Below are 19118 nucleotides of genomic sequence, written 5' to 3'. Positions count from 1 at the left end.
TCTGCCCTCCTGAGCATCCCTGATTATAATCGCTCCACCATCGGTGGCTGTGCCTTCTGTTGCTTGGGCCCTAAAATAAAGATTTGCATTTATATAGCGCCTTTCATGACCACTGAATGTTATGTTGATTGAGAGATAAATATTAGCCAGGACACCCTGCTCTTTTTCGAAATAGTGGCCACGGGATCTTTTACATCCACTCGAGAGGGCAGACGGGGCCTCGGTTTAACGTCTTATCTGAAAGACTGCACATCTGACAGTGCGGCACTCCCTCAGTACTGCCCTTCCGACAGCGCAGTGCGGCGCTCCCTCAGTACTGCCCCTCCGACAGTGCGGCGCTCCCTCAGTACTGCACTGGGAGTGTCAGCCTAGATTTTTGTGCTCAAGTCTCTGGAGTGGGATTTAATCCCACAATCTTCTGACTCAGAGGCGAGAGAGAGTGATGCCCACTGAGCCAATCCTGAAACTAAACTCTGGAACTCACTGCCTAAACCTCTCTTTCCTCTTTTAAGGCGCTCGTTACATAGAAACATAGAAAATAGGTGCAGGAGTAGGCCATTTGGCCCTTCGAGCCTGCACCACCATTCAATGAGTTCATGGCTGAACATGCAACTTCAGTACCCCCTTCCTGCTTTCTCTCCATACCTCTGTTTGGTCACCTATCCTAATTTCTCCTTTTGGCTGGACGGCAAACATTTGTCTTATATCACTGGTGTGAAGCCCTTTGTAAGTTTCACTACTTTAAAGGCGCTGTACTAATACAATTTGTTGTTGCTGTATAAAAATGACCTCTTTTATAATAATCTGCTCTAAAATTTCTCCTTAAGTGGCTGGGCGTCACAGTTGAGTTTGATAACAGTGCTGTGTCGTCTTGGGACACGTGCAAATTACTGTTGTTGTGGGGGGGGGGGGGCGGTTTGAGAGAAACTCTGATGTTCCCTGCAACACACATTTACTCGAAACTGGTTTCCCAATCGAAACCCGGGCGCGCGTTCCCGAGGAGGCGGGGCGCGCCCCCGAGCAACCCAGTTAAAAGCAGGTGTAGGTGGGGCTGAACCAGGTAGAAGAGACGAGAGTTGGACCAGAGCAGACCAGACCCGGATCAGGCGAGAGAGAGAGAGAAAAAAAGCAACTTTAAAAAGTTTTTAACCAGTGCAGAAAGTTTGTGAGCCCAGACAACTTTTGCTCCTCCAGCTTGCTATTTCAAGCCAGTTTCTCCTCTCTTGTTGATTTCACCACCCCCGCCATGGCGAGCGCGGGTTTGCAGATTCTGGGCTTCGCCCTGGCCCTGCTGGGCTGGCTGGCCGTGGTGGCCAGCACCATCATGCCCCAGTGGAAGATGTCCAGTTACGCCGGGGACAACATTATCACGGCGCAGGCCATGTACCAGGGGCTGTGGATGAACTGCGTGATCCAGAGCACCGGCCAGATACAATGCAAGGTGTACGATTCCATCCTGGCGCTGGGAGGTGAGCACCTGGGGCGGTGTGTGTATCTCTGTCTGTGTGTTTCTCTGTGTGTTGGGAGGGCTGGATGGACTGTGTGTGTGTGTCTCTGTCTGTGTGTGTTGGGAGGGCTGGACTGTGTGTGTGTCTCTCTGTGGATCTGTGTGTGTGTGTAGGGTGGTTGGGGCTGGGTTTCTGAGAGCGTTGGGGTGGGGGGTTGTACCGGGTGTGTGTGTGTGTGTGTCTCGCTTTACGAATCTCTCGCTCCCTGTATCTCCAACTTTCGCTCGTTCTCCCTGTGTCTCTCTACGTGTCTGTGTCTGTGTGGGGTTCCGCCCAGTCCTTGTTGCTGGGACTCTTGCTATAGCCCTGGGACTGGGTGAAGCTGCAGATCGCTGAGCAATGTTTTGGGATTAAACCTGTGTCTGTGTGTGTGTGTGTGTGTCTGTCTGTATTTTTAGGCTTGTTTAAAGTTGCCACTAGTTGCATTGCTCCGCCTGCCATCTTGTGTGGCTTTATCTTATCTGGTGTGTGAAATTTAAACACACACTGTGATAAACTCAATGCTAAGGTCAGATTGGGTACACAGTGTGACAATAAAAGTGAAATGTAGGCTATAAACTGCATTGTTTGACCGAGATACTGTACACCACCAGCGAGAGATTGGAGATGGTTTTCAGTGGGCTGAGGGGAGGGGCTATGGGTTCACGCCCCTTACTGGGGGCACCGGGAGTGGGGTGGGGTGTAGGATGTACCACTTTCCTTTTTTGGGGGGGGGGGGCTGGTTGTACTACTTCTTTTTTTTTAAAGGGACAGTGGGAGTGGTGCAGAAGGATTTACTAGTTCCCTCCTGGGGGTCGATGTACCGCTTCCCAGGGGAGGGGGGAGAATGTGTATCTGTTTCTGAAGCTCGATTGCCCCCTCCCTCCCTCCCCGGGTTAACCGTGTGGCCTGGCACTGCACATGGGTCCACCCATGTTTCTGCTGGGTTAACCGGTTTCGGGTGGGGACTGGTGATTGATTGTTGCTGCAAATCATATCGGCGCCCTGGGCTAGGGAGGGGCGGGGGGAGTCCTGGCGCCCGGGGTGGCTATCCGTCTCGGATTGGGTGGGTGGGGAAATCCCAATCTGGGTTCCTCCTTCCCCCGCTGAGCCCTCCTCCCAGAGTGCACCCTTGTTGGCTGAGCCTGACCTGGAGCAGGATTGTGATGCCCCCCTTGGTCAAACGGCCAGTTGTGTTGGCTTGGAGTCGAAGGATGGCCACTTGGGCGAGATACTGGAGGGGTGGGAGTGATGGAGACTGGGAGGCAATGGCATTAGAACGAGCAAAGTATGGTGAATCTTCCTTCCCCCCCCCCCCCCCAAGCGAAGGAAGGGGCATTTTGGTGCCCAGATTCACGATGGTAGTGTGGCTGAACCCCCCCCCAAATTGGGCCGGTCGATGCAATATCACCCGTCCTCCAATCGGGACATGGTGTTCTACTCCTCTGCCCTGACCAACCCCCCAACCAGCCCCAGCCCCCACTCTCTGTTTCTTGGCGACTGTTTCTCAATTCCACGACGGAAACTTGCCCGATCCACAGGTGGGTTGGCGAAGAGTTTTCGCTGGCCTACCTCAGTTCCGATCGCTCGCTCGCTCTCCAGGTGGGACAGGGGGCCACACCAGGGCAAAGTGACCCAGCTAGCACCGGCATTTGAACAATGTCCCTGTGCCTGCTCCTCCTGACTGTGTGTGGGTGTTTATCGAGCATTCTGCTCCCGGCCCCCGCTGTGGGGAACGATGGTCGCCGCTGGACCATCATGCCTCAGCTGAGGTGAAGGGTCAATCGGGGGTTGTCCATTCAGTGACTCTTTTCCCCCATGACCGAGAGAGGCCGAGACAAATGGATGGATGTCTAGCTAGGACTGAGGCCCCCCCCCCATTGAGGAATAGCCAGAATGTATCTAGATTCGTTACGACAATGGACACCTGAATGAGATACCCGGGAACAATTGGTGTCCGTGGGACTGTTCTGAAGGCCTCGGACTCTTGGGAGAGGGAGGTGGGATGGAGAGGTGTTCTTGGGCATTCCTGATTCCCATGGCTCCCCCATCAGCTGCCTGGGGGCCTGAAGCTCTGGAATTCCCTCCCTAAACCTTTAAGTCCTTCCTTAAACCCTAATGCCTCTCTTTTTAATGTGGCTCATTGTTAATTTGTGTGAGAGAAAGAGAGAGAGAGAGAGAGAGCCTCTTCTAATCCCTGAGGATCCAGGCGTGAGCTCAACTCTGACCTCTCCCCTTTCCACCCCATGGCCCCTGCCCCTCGCTCCGGTCTAACTCCGCTGAAAGAGCCTCGAGGCTGAGTTATGAGGAGCACCTGGGGAACATTGGCTCCACGACCTTGAAGGGGCGGTGGGGCTGACCACCTTGAAGTTGATTGGGTGGGGAGGGAAGGGAGTGTTAATTCGAGGTAACCATGGGAACAGTGCTGGGGACATGGGCAGAGTCTCTGGAGCCCGGTGATCCTGGAGTGAGGACTTCAGGCCGTGGTGACGCAGGCGGGGCTCCTGTTCTCTGCCATTGACCAACAACCTGTTGGCCTCAGTGCCCTAGCGATGAAGGTGCCGCTCTGCCGTCGCCCAATGGGAGCCAAGATCACACTTCCCAACCCCCCCCCCCCCCCCCGGCTCCTGCGCCCCCTGCTGGCTGCTTTGTGGTGTTGGAGCCGGTGAGCCGGGTTCGGTTTCCCCCTCGAGGTCACTGCTCCGGGTCCTGTCCCTGATTCTGACTCCTCCTCGCCCACCTGGAGATAAACCAGAGACGTGGTCGCCATTGTTCGTGGGGGAGGGGGGGCGGTGTGAGCGAGCGAGGGAGGAGAAAAAAAAACATGACGGTTAATTCGGGAGGGTCGTGCTAGGCGGCCATTTTATCAAATGTGTCCCACAGAACGACCCAAGAGCCAACGGGCTGGGGCGGGGGGGGGGGGGAGGGGAAGGAAGAGGAGAGCAACATTGAGTGGGGGGGGGGGCGCAAGTGATTAGGGGTACAGAGACGTGGGGGAAGAGAGGTGGGGGAAGAGACACTGTGTGGGAAGGGGCTATAGGGTTTTGGCGGGGGGGGGGTTGAAGAGATAGTGGGAGAGGGTGATTTGGAGGAGGGGGGGGGAGTTGGGATAGGGGGTTAAGGAAGAGTGGGTGGGGGAGGTGCGGGAAGGGGCTGTAGGGTTTTTTGGGGGAGTGCGGGAGGTTGAGGGGGATTGAGGAAGAGATGGTGATAGTCGGGGGGGGGAAATTGAGGAAGAGACACGGAGGGAAATTGAGGAAGAGACAGAGTGGTGGTGGTGGGGGTGGGGGAGCGGGAATTGAGGAAGAGACACTGAGGGATTTGGGAGTGAGGGGGAAGGGATGTGAGGGGGAGGGTTTTGAGGAAGAGACACTGAGGGATTTGGGAGTGAGGGGGAAGGGATGTGAGGGGGAGGGTTTTGAGGAAGAGACACTGAGGGGGGGGGAGGGATTTGAGGAAGAGACACTGAGGGATTTGGGAGTGAGGGGGAAGGGATGTGAGGGGGAGGGTTTTGAGGAAGAGACACTGAGGGGGGGAGGGATTTGAGGAAGAGACACAGGGATTTGGGAGTGAGGGGGAAGGGATGTGAGGGGGAGGGTTTTGAGGAAGAGACACTGAGGGAGTGCAGGGGAGGGATTTGAGGAAGAAACACTGAGGGAGTGAGGGGGAGGGATTTGAGGAAGAGACACAGGGATGTGAGGGGGGAGGGATTTGGGGAGGAGACACTAAGGGAGTGAGGGGGAGGGTTTTGAGGAAGAGACACAGGAGGGGGGGGAGGGATTTGAGGAAGAGAGAGGGGGAGGGATTTGAGGAAGAGACAATGAGGGATTTGAGGGGGAGGGATTTGAGGAAGAGGGACTGAGGGGGAAGGGATTTGAGGAAGAGACACTTTGGGGGGAGCGATTTGGGAATTGAGGAAGAGATACTGAGGGGGGAGGGATTTGAGGAAGAGATACTGAGAGGGGAGGGATTTGAGGAAGAGATACTGAGGGGGGAGGAATTTGAGGAAGAGATACTGAGGGGGGAGGGATTTGGGAATTGAGGAAGAGACACTGGGAGCGGGGGAGGTGGGGTGGAGCCCTGGTTCGGTTGCCGTGGGACTTGTTGTCGAAGGCCTATCTTGCCCGTATTTACCTTGTGGTTTCTGAGAACAGTTCCTGTAACATGCAAATTGTGTGTGTGTGTGTGTGTGTGTGTGTGTGTGTGGGGGGGGAAGCAGCGATCTGCAGAAGAGAACTTTCCAGTTGGAACCGGTTTGGGCCACACCTGCGCTAAGCCGAGCCGTCGGTCCGTGTGTGTGGGGGGAGGGGAGGCATCCCTAGTTGGAGGATCGCTGCCCCCCCCCCCCCCCCCTCCTAGGCCCCAGTGCCTCTCGACCGGTCCAGGGCCCTTTCTCTGGTGTGTTGAGACTGGGCCAGCCGAACCCTGACCACGGGTACCCTTCACCCCCCACCCCCCCACTCCCCATTTCCTTCTCCAGCTCGAAGGTTGACGTCGTTTCTGTCTCTGCCATGTTCTCCCGAGTTCCCTCCCACTCATGGACTGAAGTCCCTCCTGCCCTTTGAGGTCTTTCTTGACCCCCCCCCCCCCCCCCCCCTCGAGTACTGGAAGCCGTCTGCCCTGGGGGTCCAATCTTTAATCCCTCGATCAACGTTTACACACACAACCCCAGATTATCCGGGTCATTATCACATTGCTGTGTGTGGGATCTTGCTGTGCACAAAATTAGCTGCCCGCGTTTCCCACAATACAACGGTGACCACACTCCGAAAGCACTTCGCTGGCTGTGAAGCGTGTTGGGGAAATGGAATTGATGCTTTCTGCTGTCCTGCTACGTTGAGTGTTGCCTGTGGCATTTTAGCTGGTGCTTACTGCCTCGACCCGTTAATATATAACAGACTGATGGAGTGTGACCGAGCTGATCCACGCCTCGCGCCCTGCCCTCTCTGCACACTGCAGATTGTTCTGCGGGTAACCCTTGCGTCGCCCTCCGAGGCTCTCGGGTGCCGGGCAGCCTATTGACGGCCACGCTCGTAAACCTGGGGGGGAGGGGAGGGGGAAGGGGACAGGACCAGCTGAGATCCAGCTCGGGTTCGATGGGCCGAATGGCTGCCTTCCGTGCTGTATCCATTAAAGACTTGCATTTATATAGCGCCTTTCACGACCACCGGACGTCTCAAAGCGCTTTGCAGCCAATGAAGTACTTTTGGAGTGTGGTCACTGTTGTAATGTGGGAAATGCAGCAGCCAATTTGTGCACAGCAAGCTCCCACACACAGCAATGTGATAATGACCCAGATAATCTGTGTTTTTTAAAAAATTTATGTTGGTTGAGGGATAAATATTGGCCCCCCAGGACACCGGGTAGAACTCCTCTTCTTCCAAATAGTGGCCGTGGGATCTTTTACGTCCACCTGAGAGAGCAGACGGGGCCTCGGTTTAATGATCATTCGAAGGGCAGCCCCTCTGGCAGTGTGGCGCTCCCTCGGCGCTGTCTCTCCGGGAGTGTCGGCCGAGATTTGTGTGCTCCAGTCTCTGGAGTGGGACTTGAACCCACAATCGTCAGATTCGTGCGAGAGTGCTGGCCACCGACCGAGCCACAGCCTACGCTGTGATCCTATGAAGGGTTGTGCCTGTCGTAATGTAGTTATCCAGTTAGCCCCACTCCCCTGCTTTCCCCCCATGCCCCCACCTCCACCCCCTTGCCCCGGATCCATTTGTGGGTAAACTGCCCCATCCAGTATGGCACTGAGTCACCCCAACTCGGGTATGTTTATTTCACATCGACCGAGCCTAGCCTGAAAGGGTTAAATTCCGAGGGCAGGTCGCACAGACTGGGCTTGTGTTCCCTCGAGTGTAGAAGATTAAGGGGCGATCTAATCGAGGGGTTTAAAGGAGTTGACGGGGTAGAGAGAGAGAGAAACTATTCCCTCTGGTGGGGGGGAATCCAGAACAAGGGGGGCGTCATAAGATGAGAGCCAGGCCGTTCAGGGTGATGTCAGGAAGCACTTCTTCACACAAAGGGCCGTGGGAATCTGGAACTCTCTCCCCCAAAAAGCTGCTGAGGTCAGGGGTCAACTGGAAATTTCAAAACTGAGATTGATTTTTTTTGTTGGGTATTAAGGGTTACAGAACCAAGGCGGATAAACGGGATTCAGATACAGATCAGCTGCGATCCGATTAAATGGTGGGACAGGTTCGAGGGGCCGAATGGGCCTCCTCCTGTTCCTGTGTAACAGGCTCGAGGGGCTGAATGGGCCTCCTCCTGTTCCTGTGTAATAGGCTTGAGGGGCTGAATGGGCCTCCTCCTGTTCCTGTGTAACATGCTCGAGGGGCTGAATGGGCCTCCTCCTGTTCCTGTGTAACAGGCTCGAGGGGCTGAATGGGCCTCCTCCTGTTCCTGTGTAACAGGCTCGAGGGGCTGAATGGCCTCCTCCTGTTCCTGTGTAACAGGCTCGAGGGGCTGAATGGGCCTCCTCCTGTTCCTGTGTAACATGCTCGAGGTGCTGAATGGGCCTCCTCCTGTTCCTGTGTAACAGGCTCGAGGGGCTGAATGGGCCTCCTCCTGTTCCTGTGTAACAGGCTCGAGGGGCTGAATGGGCCTCCTCCTGTTCCTGTGTAACAGGCTCGAGGGGCCGAATGGGCCTCCTCCTGTTCCTGTGTAACAGGCTCGAGGGGCCGAATGGGCCTCCTCCTGTTCCTGTGTAACAGGCTCGAGGGGCTGAATGGGCCTCCTCCTGTTCCTGTGTAACAGGCTCGAGGGGCTGAATGGGCCTCCTCCTGTTCCTGTGTAACAGGCTCGAGGGGCCGAATGGGCCTCCTCCTGTTCCTGTGTAACAGGGTTTCTCATGTGACGTGGGGGGAGGGGGCAGGTCCGTGGAAATTCTTAGCCAAGGTCACTGTAATGTATTTGCTTCATGGGTTCTTGGCTTAAGAATTAATCGCAACACATTGCTGTTAAGAACGAGTTGGTTTATTAGCAAAGGTTTAACAATCACACGACACATTACCGGTTCATCCACCAGGCTCTCGACCACCTGCCCCATCGTGGATCTCCCCTGAACCCTACTGGCCGGGGTTTTATTGAGTCTTGTGAACATCTCTTGACTGGCTAAGCCACTCTCTCAACGCACCGTCTCCACAAGTCTGCGAGCACGCTCACGGGTGCACACGTTAGTCGGGTTGGGAGGCGGGGTCCTTGGCTATCGTGGATCTAACTGCGTTCTAATCTCCTGGATATGTTCTCCCTCTCTCTTTTTCAGGCTCCATTCAAGCCACCCGTGCCCTGATGGTGGTGGGCATTGTGGTCGGGGTCCTTGCTGTGGGCATCAGCTGTGTGGGAATGAAGTGCACCAAGTGTGGCGGTGATGACAAAGTCAAGAAGTCCCGCATCGCCATGGGAGGTGGCATCGCCTTCATCCTCGCAGGTGAGCACGTCGCTGTTGGTCACACTACGCATTACACTTCTTCCACCTGCCCCATCGTGGATCCCCCGAACCCAACTGGCCGGGGTTTTATTGAGTCTTGTCAACATCACGTGATGGGCTGAGCCACTCCCAACTCGAACAGTTCCACAAACCCGTGAGCATACATCACAATCGGGTTTGTCTCCTACCTCGCCCGTCCTTCCAGGGTTGACCCAAACACCCCTGTGGCAGCATGACCCGCAAACCGTCTCTGCTGCCCCCCCCCCCCCGGGCCTCAGCTCATCCGCTGCTGAAGCCCTCATCAATGCCTTTGTTACCTCCACAGACTTGACAATTCCAACGCACTCCTGGCTGGCCTCCCACATTCTACACGACGTAAACTTGAGGTGATCCAAAACTCGGCTGCCCCCGTGTCCTAACTCGCACCCAGTCCCGCTCACCCATCACCCCCTGTGCTCGCTGCCCCCGTGTCCTAACTCGCACCGAGTCCCGCTCACCCATCACCCCCTGTGCTCGCTGACCCATGTCCTAACTCGCACCCAGTCCCGCTCACCCATCACCCCCTGTGCTCACTGCCCCCGTGTCCTAACTCGCACCCAGTCCCGCTCACCCATCACCCCCTGTGCTCGCTGACCCCGTGTCCTAACTCGCACCGAGTCCCGCTCACCCATCACCCACTGTGCTCGCTGACCCGTGTCCTAACTCGCACCCAGTCCCGCTCACCCATCACCCCCTGTGCTCGCTGACCCCGTGTCCTAACTCTCACCCAGTCCCGCTCACCCATCACCCCCTGTGCTCGCTGCCCCGTGTCCTAACTCGCACCGAGTCCCGCTCACCCATCACCCCCTGTGCTCACTGCCCCGTGTCCTAACTCGCACCGAGTCCCGCTCACCCATCACCCCCTGTGCTCGCTGACCTACATTGGCTCCTGGTTAAACAACACCCCCTTTTTAAAAAAATTCTCATCCTGGTTTATAACCCCCTCCATGGCCCTCGCCCCTCCCTATCTCTGTAATCTCCTCCAGCCCCACAACCTGAGATCTCTGCGCTCCTCTAATTCTGGCCTCTTGCGTCACTACCCCCTGCCCCCCCCACAATTTCCATCGCTCCACCATCGGTGGCCGTGCCTTCTGTTGCCTGGGCCCCAAGCTCTGGAACTCTCTCCCTAAACCTCTCCGCTTCTCCCCTCTTCTTTTTAAGATGCTACTTAAAACCAATCTCTTTGACCAAGCTTTGTTCTGATGTCCTCTCCTTTTGGCTCTGTGTCAATTTGCGCTCTTCAGAAATGCCGTGAGGAGGTTTTGCTTTGTTCAAGGGGTTACATAACTGCGAGGGTGGTGTTGCAGAGTGACTTTTTTTTTATTGAGATGCAATGAATTCCTGCACTGGGCGGGCACCTGATTGGCGTGTGAAACCATCCCTGACTTCCCCGTGTTCTGGCTGCCCACTAACCACCAATCTCCTTCTCTCTCCGCAGGCCTGTGTGCGCTGATTGGTTCGTCTTGGTACGGGCACGAGATCGTGCGAGACTTCTACAACCCGCTCATTCCCGTCAACACCAAGTAATTACCGTCTCTGCATTTGTTAGTGGGAAGTTAACTGTGCCCCACCCCTTGACTGACTCCCCTCTTAATTACCGGTGGGTCCTGCCCTGTGGGCTGGCTCTGGTCAAATTGTGCGAGCTCTCTTGATGTGACATGGAACTGGTTTGCCGTGTTTGTGCTGGGAGTCGACCCACAAGTGGTGGATGCTCTGTTGTGCAACACCAATGAGCAGGCTGGCTGGGATCGTTACTGGCGCAGGAATAGGCTGTGCTGGCATCAAGACTCCAGGTCGCCTACCTGACCTCTCCTGTGCTCGATCTGTCAAAATGGCACTGACCCACCAGTACTGTACCCCAGTGTTATACAGTGACAGACCTGTACCCACCAGTACTGTACCCCAGTGTTATACAGTGACAGACCTGTACCCACCAGTACTGTACCCCAGTGTTATACAGTGACAGACATGTACCCACCAGTACTGTACCCCAGTGTTATACAGTGACAGACATGTACCCACCAGTACTGTACCCCAGTGTTATACAGTGACAGACCTGTACCCACCAGACCTGTACCCCAGTGTTATACAGTGACAGACCTGTACCCCAGTGTTATACAGTGACAGACCTGTAGCCACCAGTACTGTACCCCAGTGTTATATAGTGACAGACCTGTACCCACCAGTACTGTACCCCAGTGTTATAGTGTGACAGACCTGTACCCCATTGTTATACAGTGACAGACCTGTACCCACCAGACCTGTACCCCAGTGTTATACAGTGACAGACCTGTACCCACCAGTACTGTATCCCAGTGTTATACAGAGACCTATTCCCACCAGTACTGTACCCCAGTGTTATACAGTGACAGACCTGTACCCCAGTGTTATACAGTGACAGACCTGTACCCACCAGTACTGTACCCCAGTGTTATACAGTGACAGACCTGTACCCACCAGTACTGTACCCCAGTGTTATACAGTGACAGACCTGTACCCACCAGTACTGTACCCCAGTGTTATACAGTGACCGACCTGTACCCACCAGTACCGTACCCCAGTGTTATACAGTGACAGACCTGTACCCACCAGTACCGTACCCCAGTGTTATACAGTGACCGACCTGTACCCACCAGTACTGTACCCCAGTGTTATACAGTGACAGACCTGTACCCACCAGTACTGTACCCCAGTGTTATACAGTGACAGACCTGTACCCACCAGTACTGTACCCCAGTGTTATACAGTGACAGACCTGTACCCACCAGTACTGTACCCCAGTGTTATATAGTGACAGACCTGTACCCACCAGTACTGTACCCCAGTGTTATACAGTGACAGACCTGTACCCACCAGTACTGTACCCCAGTGTTATACAGTGACCGACCTGTACCCACCAGTACTGTACCCCAGTGTTATACAGTGACAGACCTGTACCCACCAGTACTGTACCCCAGTGTTATACAGTGACCGACCTGTACCCACCAGTACTGTACCCCAGTGTTATACAGTGACCGACCTGTACCCACCAGTACTGTACCCCAGTGTTATACAGTGACAGACCTGTACCCACCAGTACTGTACCCCAGTGTTATACAGTGACAGACCTGTACCCACCAGTACTGTACCCCAGTGTTATACAGTGACAGACCTGTACCCACCAGTACTGTACCCCAGTGTTATATAGTGACAGACCTGTACCCACCAGTACTGTACCCCAGTGTTATACAGTGACAGACCTGTACCCACCAGACCTGTACCCCAGTGTTATACAGTGACAGACCTGTACCCACCAGTACTGTATCCCAGTGTTATACAGAGACCTATTCCCACCAGTACTGTACCCCAGTGTTATACAGTGACAGACCTGTACCCCAGTGTTATACAGTGACAGACCTGTACCCACCAGTACTGTACCCCAGTGTTATACAGTGACAGAGCTGTACCCACCAGTACTGTACACCAGTGTTATACAGTGACAGACCTGTACCCCAGTGTTATACAATGACCGACCTGTACCCACCAGTACTGTACCCCAGTGTTATACAGTTACAGACCTGTACCCACCAGTACTGTACCCCAGTGTTAGTGTGACAGACTTGTACCCACCAGACCTGTACCCCAGTGTTATACAGTGACAGACCTGTACCCCAGTTATACAGTGACAGACCTGTACCCACCAGTACTGTACCCCAGTGTTATACAGTTACAGACCTGTACCCACCAGTACTGTACCCCAGTGTTATACAGTGACAGACCTGTACCCACCAGTACTGTACCCCAGTGTTATACAGTGACAGACCTGTACCCCAGATATACAGTGACAGACCTGTACCCACTAGTACTGTACCCCAGTGTTATACAGTGACAGACCTGTACCCACCAGTACTGTACCCCAGTGTTATACAGTGACAGACCTGTACCCACCAGTACTGTACCCCAATGTTATACAGTGACAGACCTGTACCCACCAGTACTGTACCCCAGTGTTATACAGTGACAGACCTGTACCCACCAGTACTGTACCCCAATGTTATACAGTGACAGACCTGTACCCACCAGTACTGTACCCCAATGTTATACAGTGACAGACCTGTACCCACCAGTACTGTACCCCAGTGTTATACAGTGACAGACCTGTACCCACCGACACTGTGCCCTGATCTGATCTAAATGCTGCCGTTTCCTTTCCAGGTATGAGTTTGGGTCTGCCATCTTTGTGAACTGGGCAGGGGCAGCCCTGGTCCTGATCGGCGGGGGAATGCTGAGCTGCTCCTGCTCCAAGAAAGACAGCTATGCCCGGTCCTACCCTAAATCCAAGGCCCGCCCCAAGGCCCCCAGCAGCAACAAGGAGTTTGTGTGAGCTCCGGGGTTGTTTCTCGAACCTTTTTGTAACTTGACCTGCTCACCTGAAGGAGCGACTCTTGGACCCTGTGGAATGAAGCAAGGATAATCTGTGGAGTAGGACGTTGTAAATTTATGCCAGGGGGATCATTATTATATTTTGTTTTGAAGCAATAACTTGTGGATTTGTGATTTGTTTAGAAGCTTTTAAGAATGTGTGTGTGTGTGTGTGTGTGTGTGTGTTTTTTTAAATAACAGGCGTTCACTATGTTTAGAAAATGGGAGAGGAGCGGATTGAGCAAGTAACTGAATTTAGTTTTGATTGAATGTTGAATATAACTTACGGCATGGCTTGAAAATCTCTTGTTTATAGCTAATAATAAAAAAAAGTCCTAATATTTCAGTCATTCTCGTGCTGCAGGTCCCTGAGCAGATTGTGAGGGGGACTTTAATCTGTGTGTGACTGACTGTGGGTCAAGTCTTCTGCCCTTGACCTGAGGGACTCGAGTTGGGAGCCCGGCTTTTATTTATTATTATTATTATTTCGCACCCTTTTTCCCCCCGGAGAAGGAGTTTTTGTTTTACCCCGGGGAAATGGCCGAACTTTCTCCGCGGTGCTTGCCAAATTCTCCTCGAGTCTGCGACTGGGCTGCTCTCTGCCCTGGCCTCCGTGAGCTGGAGTTCTCCGGTGCGCTCATTGGCGTTTGCTTCGCCTGTTAGTCTGATCCAGACATCGCCAAGCACCGTCCCGCCAGACTCTAGTCCCTAAAGCCCCTCCCCATTCAACAGACCCCTCCAAATGTGGCGAGATTCATCCCATGCACTGCCCCTAAAGATTGTGCCTCTTTTTTTCCCCCCCCCTCCCACCAGTGTACGATGACCCTGGGGGTCACAGTCCTCGTCAGCATAGGGTCTAACTCCAGTCCCTGCTGCGAGTCCCGTTCCTACCCCTCGGAGGGGGGGGGGGGGGGGGGGGTACAGTGGGGTGAAGGGGGCCTTGGTTCTGCCTGCCCCGCGCTCTCGTGTGAATGGGTTTTTAAGTGTGTAATTTTTACCATGTGTGCCTCCAATCGAAGGCGGGGAGGGAGGGGGTTTCAAAGAATTAAGCGAGTTTTTTTTTTTAAAGAAAGGATTGTACCTGTACATTTTTGTGATAAAATAAAATTCTTAATCTGCTGCTGTAGTGATGGTTTGTGTTCTCGCTCTCGCGCTCGCTCTCTTGGGGGGAAAAGGCCCTCGCGCTCTCCAGTGGGTCCTGAATGTTTTTGGGGTACATTGAGGGGGTGGGAGAGACCTGGGGGTCCTTGTACATGAAACACAAAAGGTTAGTATGCGGGTACAGCAAGTGATCAGGAAGGCCAATGGTATCTTGGCCTTTATTGCAAAGGGGATGGAGTATAAAAGCAGGGAAGTCTTGCTACAGTTATACAGGGTATTGGTGAGGCCACACCTGGAGTACTGCGTGCAGTTTTGGTTTCCATATTTACCAAAGGATATACTTGCTTTGGAGGCAGTTCAGAGAAGGTTCACTCGGTTGATTCCGGGGATGAGGGGGTTGACTTATGAGGAAAGGTTGAGGAGGTTGGGCCTCTACTCATTGGAATTCAGAAGAATGAGAGGTGATCTTATTGAAACGTATAAGATTATGAGGGGGCTTGACAAGGTGGATGCAGAGAGGATGTTCCCACTGATGGGGGAGACTAGAACTAGGGGGCATAATCTTAGAATAAGGGGCTGCCCATTTAAAACTGAGATGAGGAGGAATTTCTTCTCGGAGGGTTGTAAATCTGTGGAATTCACTGCCTCAGAGAGCTGTGGAAGCTGGGACATTGAATAAATTTAAGACAGAGATATCCTCTGGAGATCTTCCCTCCACAGCCACCAACCTCCTAGTTCCCCAACCCCGCACAGCCCACTTCTACCTCCTTCCCAAGATCCACAAACAGGACTGCCCCGGTAGACCCATCGTTTCAGCCTGTTCTTGCCCCACGGAACTTATTTCTTCCTATCCCGACTCTATTTTTTCTCCCCTTGTCCAGTCTCTTCCCACCTACGTCCGTGACTCCTCCGACACCGTCCGTCACTTTAACACTTTCCAGTTTCCCCGGCCCCAACCGTCTCCTTTTCACCACGGACGTCCAATCCCTTTACACCTCCATCTCCCAACAGGATGGCCTGAGGGCACTCCGCTTCTTCCTCGAGCAGAGGCCCAACCAGTCCCCATCCCCCATCATCCTCCTCCGCCCGGCTGAACATGTTCTCACATTGAACAACTTCTCCTTTAACTCCACTCACTTCCTCCAAATTAAAGGTGTTGCTATGGGAACCCGTATGGGTCCTAGCTATGGTTGCCTGTTCGTGGGATATGTGGAACATTCTTTGTTCCAGTCCGACTCGGGTCCCCTCCCTCACTCCCGTACATTGATGACTGTATCGGTGCCGTTTCCTGCTCTCGCCCGGAACTTGAAAATTTCATTCACTTTACATCCAATTTCTCCCCCTCCCTCACCTTCACCTGGTCCATCTCCGACTCTTCCCTTCCCTTCCTCGACTTCTCTGTCTCCATCTCTCGGGATAGGCTTTCGACCAGTATCCGCTATAAACCTACTGACTCCCACAGCTACCTGGACGACACGTCCTCCCATCCCGCATCCTGTAAGGACTCCATTCCATTCTCCTAGTTTCTCCGTTTCGGTCACATCTGCTCTGACGACGCCACCTTTCACACCAGTGCTTCTGACATGTCTTCCCTTATCCTCAATCGAGGATTCCCCTCCGCCGTGGTTAACACTGCCCTCGACCGAGTCCGTTCTATTGCCCCCACCTCTGCCCTCGCCCCTCCCCCTCCCTCCCAGAACCACGACAGTGTTCCCCTTGTCCTCACCTTTCACCCCACCAGCCTCCACGTTCAATGGATCATCCTCCGCCATTTCCACCACCTCCTGCGTGATCCCAGCACCCCCTGCCCCTCAGCCCCCCCCCCCCGTGCTCCGAAGGGACCACTCCCTCCGCGACACCCTCAGTCCCGCATATCACCCCCAGCACCCGCTGCCCTTCCCACGGCAACCTTCCCGTACAAGCGCAGGAGAAGCAACACCCTCCCTTCTAACTCCTTCCCCTCCCACTGTCCAGGGCCCCAAACACTCCTTCCAGGTGTAGCAGTGATTTCCTTGTACTTCTCTCAATTTAGTATTCGCTGCTCACGATGAGGTCTGCTCTACACTGGGGAGACCAAGCGTAGATTGCGTGACCGCTTTGTGGAGCACCTCCATTCAGTCCGTAAGTGACCCCAAGCTTCCGGTCGCCTGTCACTTTAATTCCCGGCCCCACTCGCACTCTGACCTCTCCGTCCTCGGCCTCCTACACTGTTCCAATGAAGCTCAACGCAAGCTCGAGGAACAGCCCTTCATCTTTCGTTTAGGCCTTTTACAGCCTTCCGCACTCAACAATTTCAGACCAGAACCTTGGCCCATATTTTATTTCTGTTTTTTTCTCTCTCTTCCCCCCCCCCCCCCCCCCCCCCCCGCCCCACAGCGGCTGGTAGATCCCATCATTCACACCTTCTCTCGACTCATCTTTTGTTCCTTAACTTGTCCCGTTCCCCTCCCTTCAGTCTCTTAATCTCTCCTGCCTTCCGCCCAATCAGAGATCTTCCATTGAGTGGTGAGGATCTGGGACACGCTGCCTGTGAGGATGGTGGAGGCAGGCTTGACCACCGCTCTCGAAAGGGAGTTGGATAAGTACCTGAAGGAAAATTAATTTGCAGGTCTACGCGGAAAGGGCGGGGGAGTGGGACTGGCACAGAGCCGGCACGGGTTCGATGGGCCGAATGGCCTCCTGCGCTGTAACCGTTCTGTGATTCTATGCTCCGTGCCGGGGTTTATGCTTCACACCAGCCCCCTCCCACCCCTCTTCATCTCACCCCCATCACCATCTCCTTCTAGTCCTTCCTCCCTTGTGTGTTTATCCAGCTTCCCCTTAAATGCATCTGTGGTAGCCAGTTCCACATCCTCACCACGCTCTGTGTGTGTGTGTGGTGCAAGGTTTTGTCCAGTTCATGTTGGAAATTCCCAACACAGAACTCAGTCACAGCATGGGGACCAGTGACAGGGACGGATAATTAGCAGAGAACCCCGATCGGAGAGAGCGAGACTGAACCCCAATGAGAGAGAGTGAGCCTGAACCACAATCGGAGAGAGTGGGACTGAACCAATCGGAGAGAGTGGGACTGAATCCCAATCGGAGAGAGTGGGACTGAACCAATCGGAGAGAGTGGGACTGAACCCCAATGGGAGAGAGCGGGACTGAACCCCAATGGGAGAGAGCGGGACTGAACCCCAATGGGAGAGAGTGGGACTGAACCCCAATGGGAGAGAGTGGGACTGAACCCCAATGGGAGAGAGCGGGACTGAACCCCAATGGGAGAGAGTGGGACTGAACCCCAATGGGAGAGAGCGGGACTGAACCCCAATGGGAGAGAGTGGGACTGAACCCCAATCGGAGAGAGTGGGACTGAACCCCAATGGGAGAGAGCGGGACTGAGCCTCACAGAGCAGGAGGGGTACAGAGTCAACAACAACAATACCAACGTGTATTTATATAGAGCCTTTAACGTAGTAAAATGTCCCAAGGTGCTTCACCAGAGTATTTTAAGACAAAACAAATATATTTGACACCGAGCCGCATAGGTAGAAATTAGGGCAGGTGACCAAAAGCTTGGTCGAAGAGGTCGGTTTTAAGGAGTGTCTTGAAGGAGGAGAGAGAGGCGGAGAGGTTGAGGGAGGGAGTTCCAGAGCTTGGGGCCCAGGCAACAGAAGGCACGGCCACCGATGGTGGAGCGATTATAATCAGGGATGGTCAGGAGGGCAGAATTAGAGGAGCGCAGACATCTTGGGAGGGTTGTGGGGCTGGAGGAGATTACAGAGATAGGGAGGGGCGAGGGCCATGGAGGGATTTGTAAACAAGGATGAGAATTTTGAAATCGAGGCGTTGCTTAACCAGGAGCCAATGTAGGTCAGTGAGCACAGGGGGTGATGGGTGAGCGGGACTCGGTGCGAGTTAGGACACGGGGCAGCGAGCACAGGGGGTGATGGGTGAGCGGGACTCGGTGCGAGTTAGGACACGGGGCAGCGAGCACAGGGGGTGATGGGTGAGCGGGACTCGGTGCGAGTTAGGACACGGGGCAGCGAGCACAGGGGGTGATGGGTGAGCGGGACTCGGTACGAGTTAGGACACGGGGCAGTGAGCACAGGGGGTGATGGGTGAGCGGGACTCGGTACGAGTTAGGACACGGGGCAGTGAGCACAGGGGGTGATGGGTGAGCGGGACTCGGTGCGAGTTAGGACACGGGGCAGTGAGCACAGGGGGTGATGGGTGAGCGGGACTGGGTGTGAGTTAGGACACGGGGCAGTGAGCACAGGGGGTGATGGGTGAGTGGGACTCGATGCGAGTTAGGACACGGGGTCAGCGAGCACAGGGGGTGATGGGTGAACGGGACTCGGTGCAAGTTAGGACACGGGGCAGCGAGCACAGGGGATGATGGGTGAGCGGGACTCGGTGCGAGTTAGGACACGGTGCAGCGAGCACAGGGGGTGATGGGTGAGCGGGACTCGGTGCAAGTTAGGACACGGGGCAGTGAGCACAGGGGGTGATGGGTGAGCGGGACTCGGTGCAAGTTAGGACACGGGGCAGTGAGCACAGGGGGTGATGGGTGAGTGGGACTCAGTGCAAGTTAGGACACGGGGTCAGCGAGCACAGGGGGTGATGGGTGAGCGAGACTCGGTGCGAGTTAGGACACGGGACAGCGAGCACGGGGTGATGGG

General features: G+C 54.6%; 1 protein-coding gene across 1 annotated transcript; it reads left to right on the top strand.

Annotated features, from left to right (window-relative positions):
• The first annotated feature begins 1054 nt into the window (after nucleotides 1-1054).
• On the top strand, nucleotides 1055-14472 carry LOC139257694 (claudin-7-like). Its single transcript, XM_070874585.1, has 4 exons — nucleotides 1055-1469; nucleotides 8749-8913; nucleotides 10391-10475; nucleotides 13147-14472. Exons 1-4 carry the CDS (start codon nucleotides 1247-1249, stop codon nucleotides 13313-13315), a joined length of 642 nt encoding a protein of 213 aa, XP_070730686.1. The 5' UTR covers nucleotides 1055-1246; the 3' UTR covers nucleotides 13316-14472.
• The last annotated feature ends 4646 nt before the right edge of the window (nucleotides 14473-19118 follow it).

This window comes from Pristiophorus japonicus, unplaced genomic scaffold (genome assembly GCF_044704955.1).
Source record: "Pristiophorus japonicus isolate sPriJap1 unplaced genomic scaffold, sPriJap1.hap1 HAP1_SCAFFOLD_898, whole genome shotgun sequence".
Lineage (NCBI taxonomy): Eukaryota > Metazoa > Chordata > Chondrichthyes > Pristiophoridae > Pristiophorus > Pristiophorus japonicus.
The sequence above is the reverse complement of the archived record's forward strand: the minus strand, read 5'-3'. Positions and strand labels throughout refer to the sequence as shown.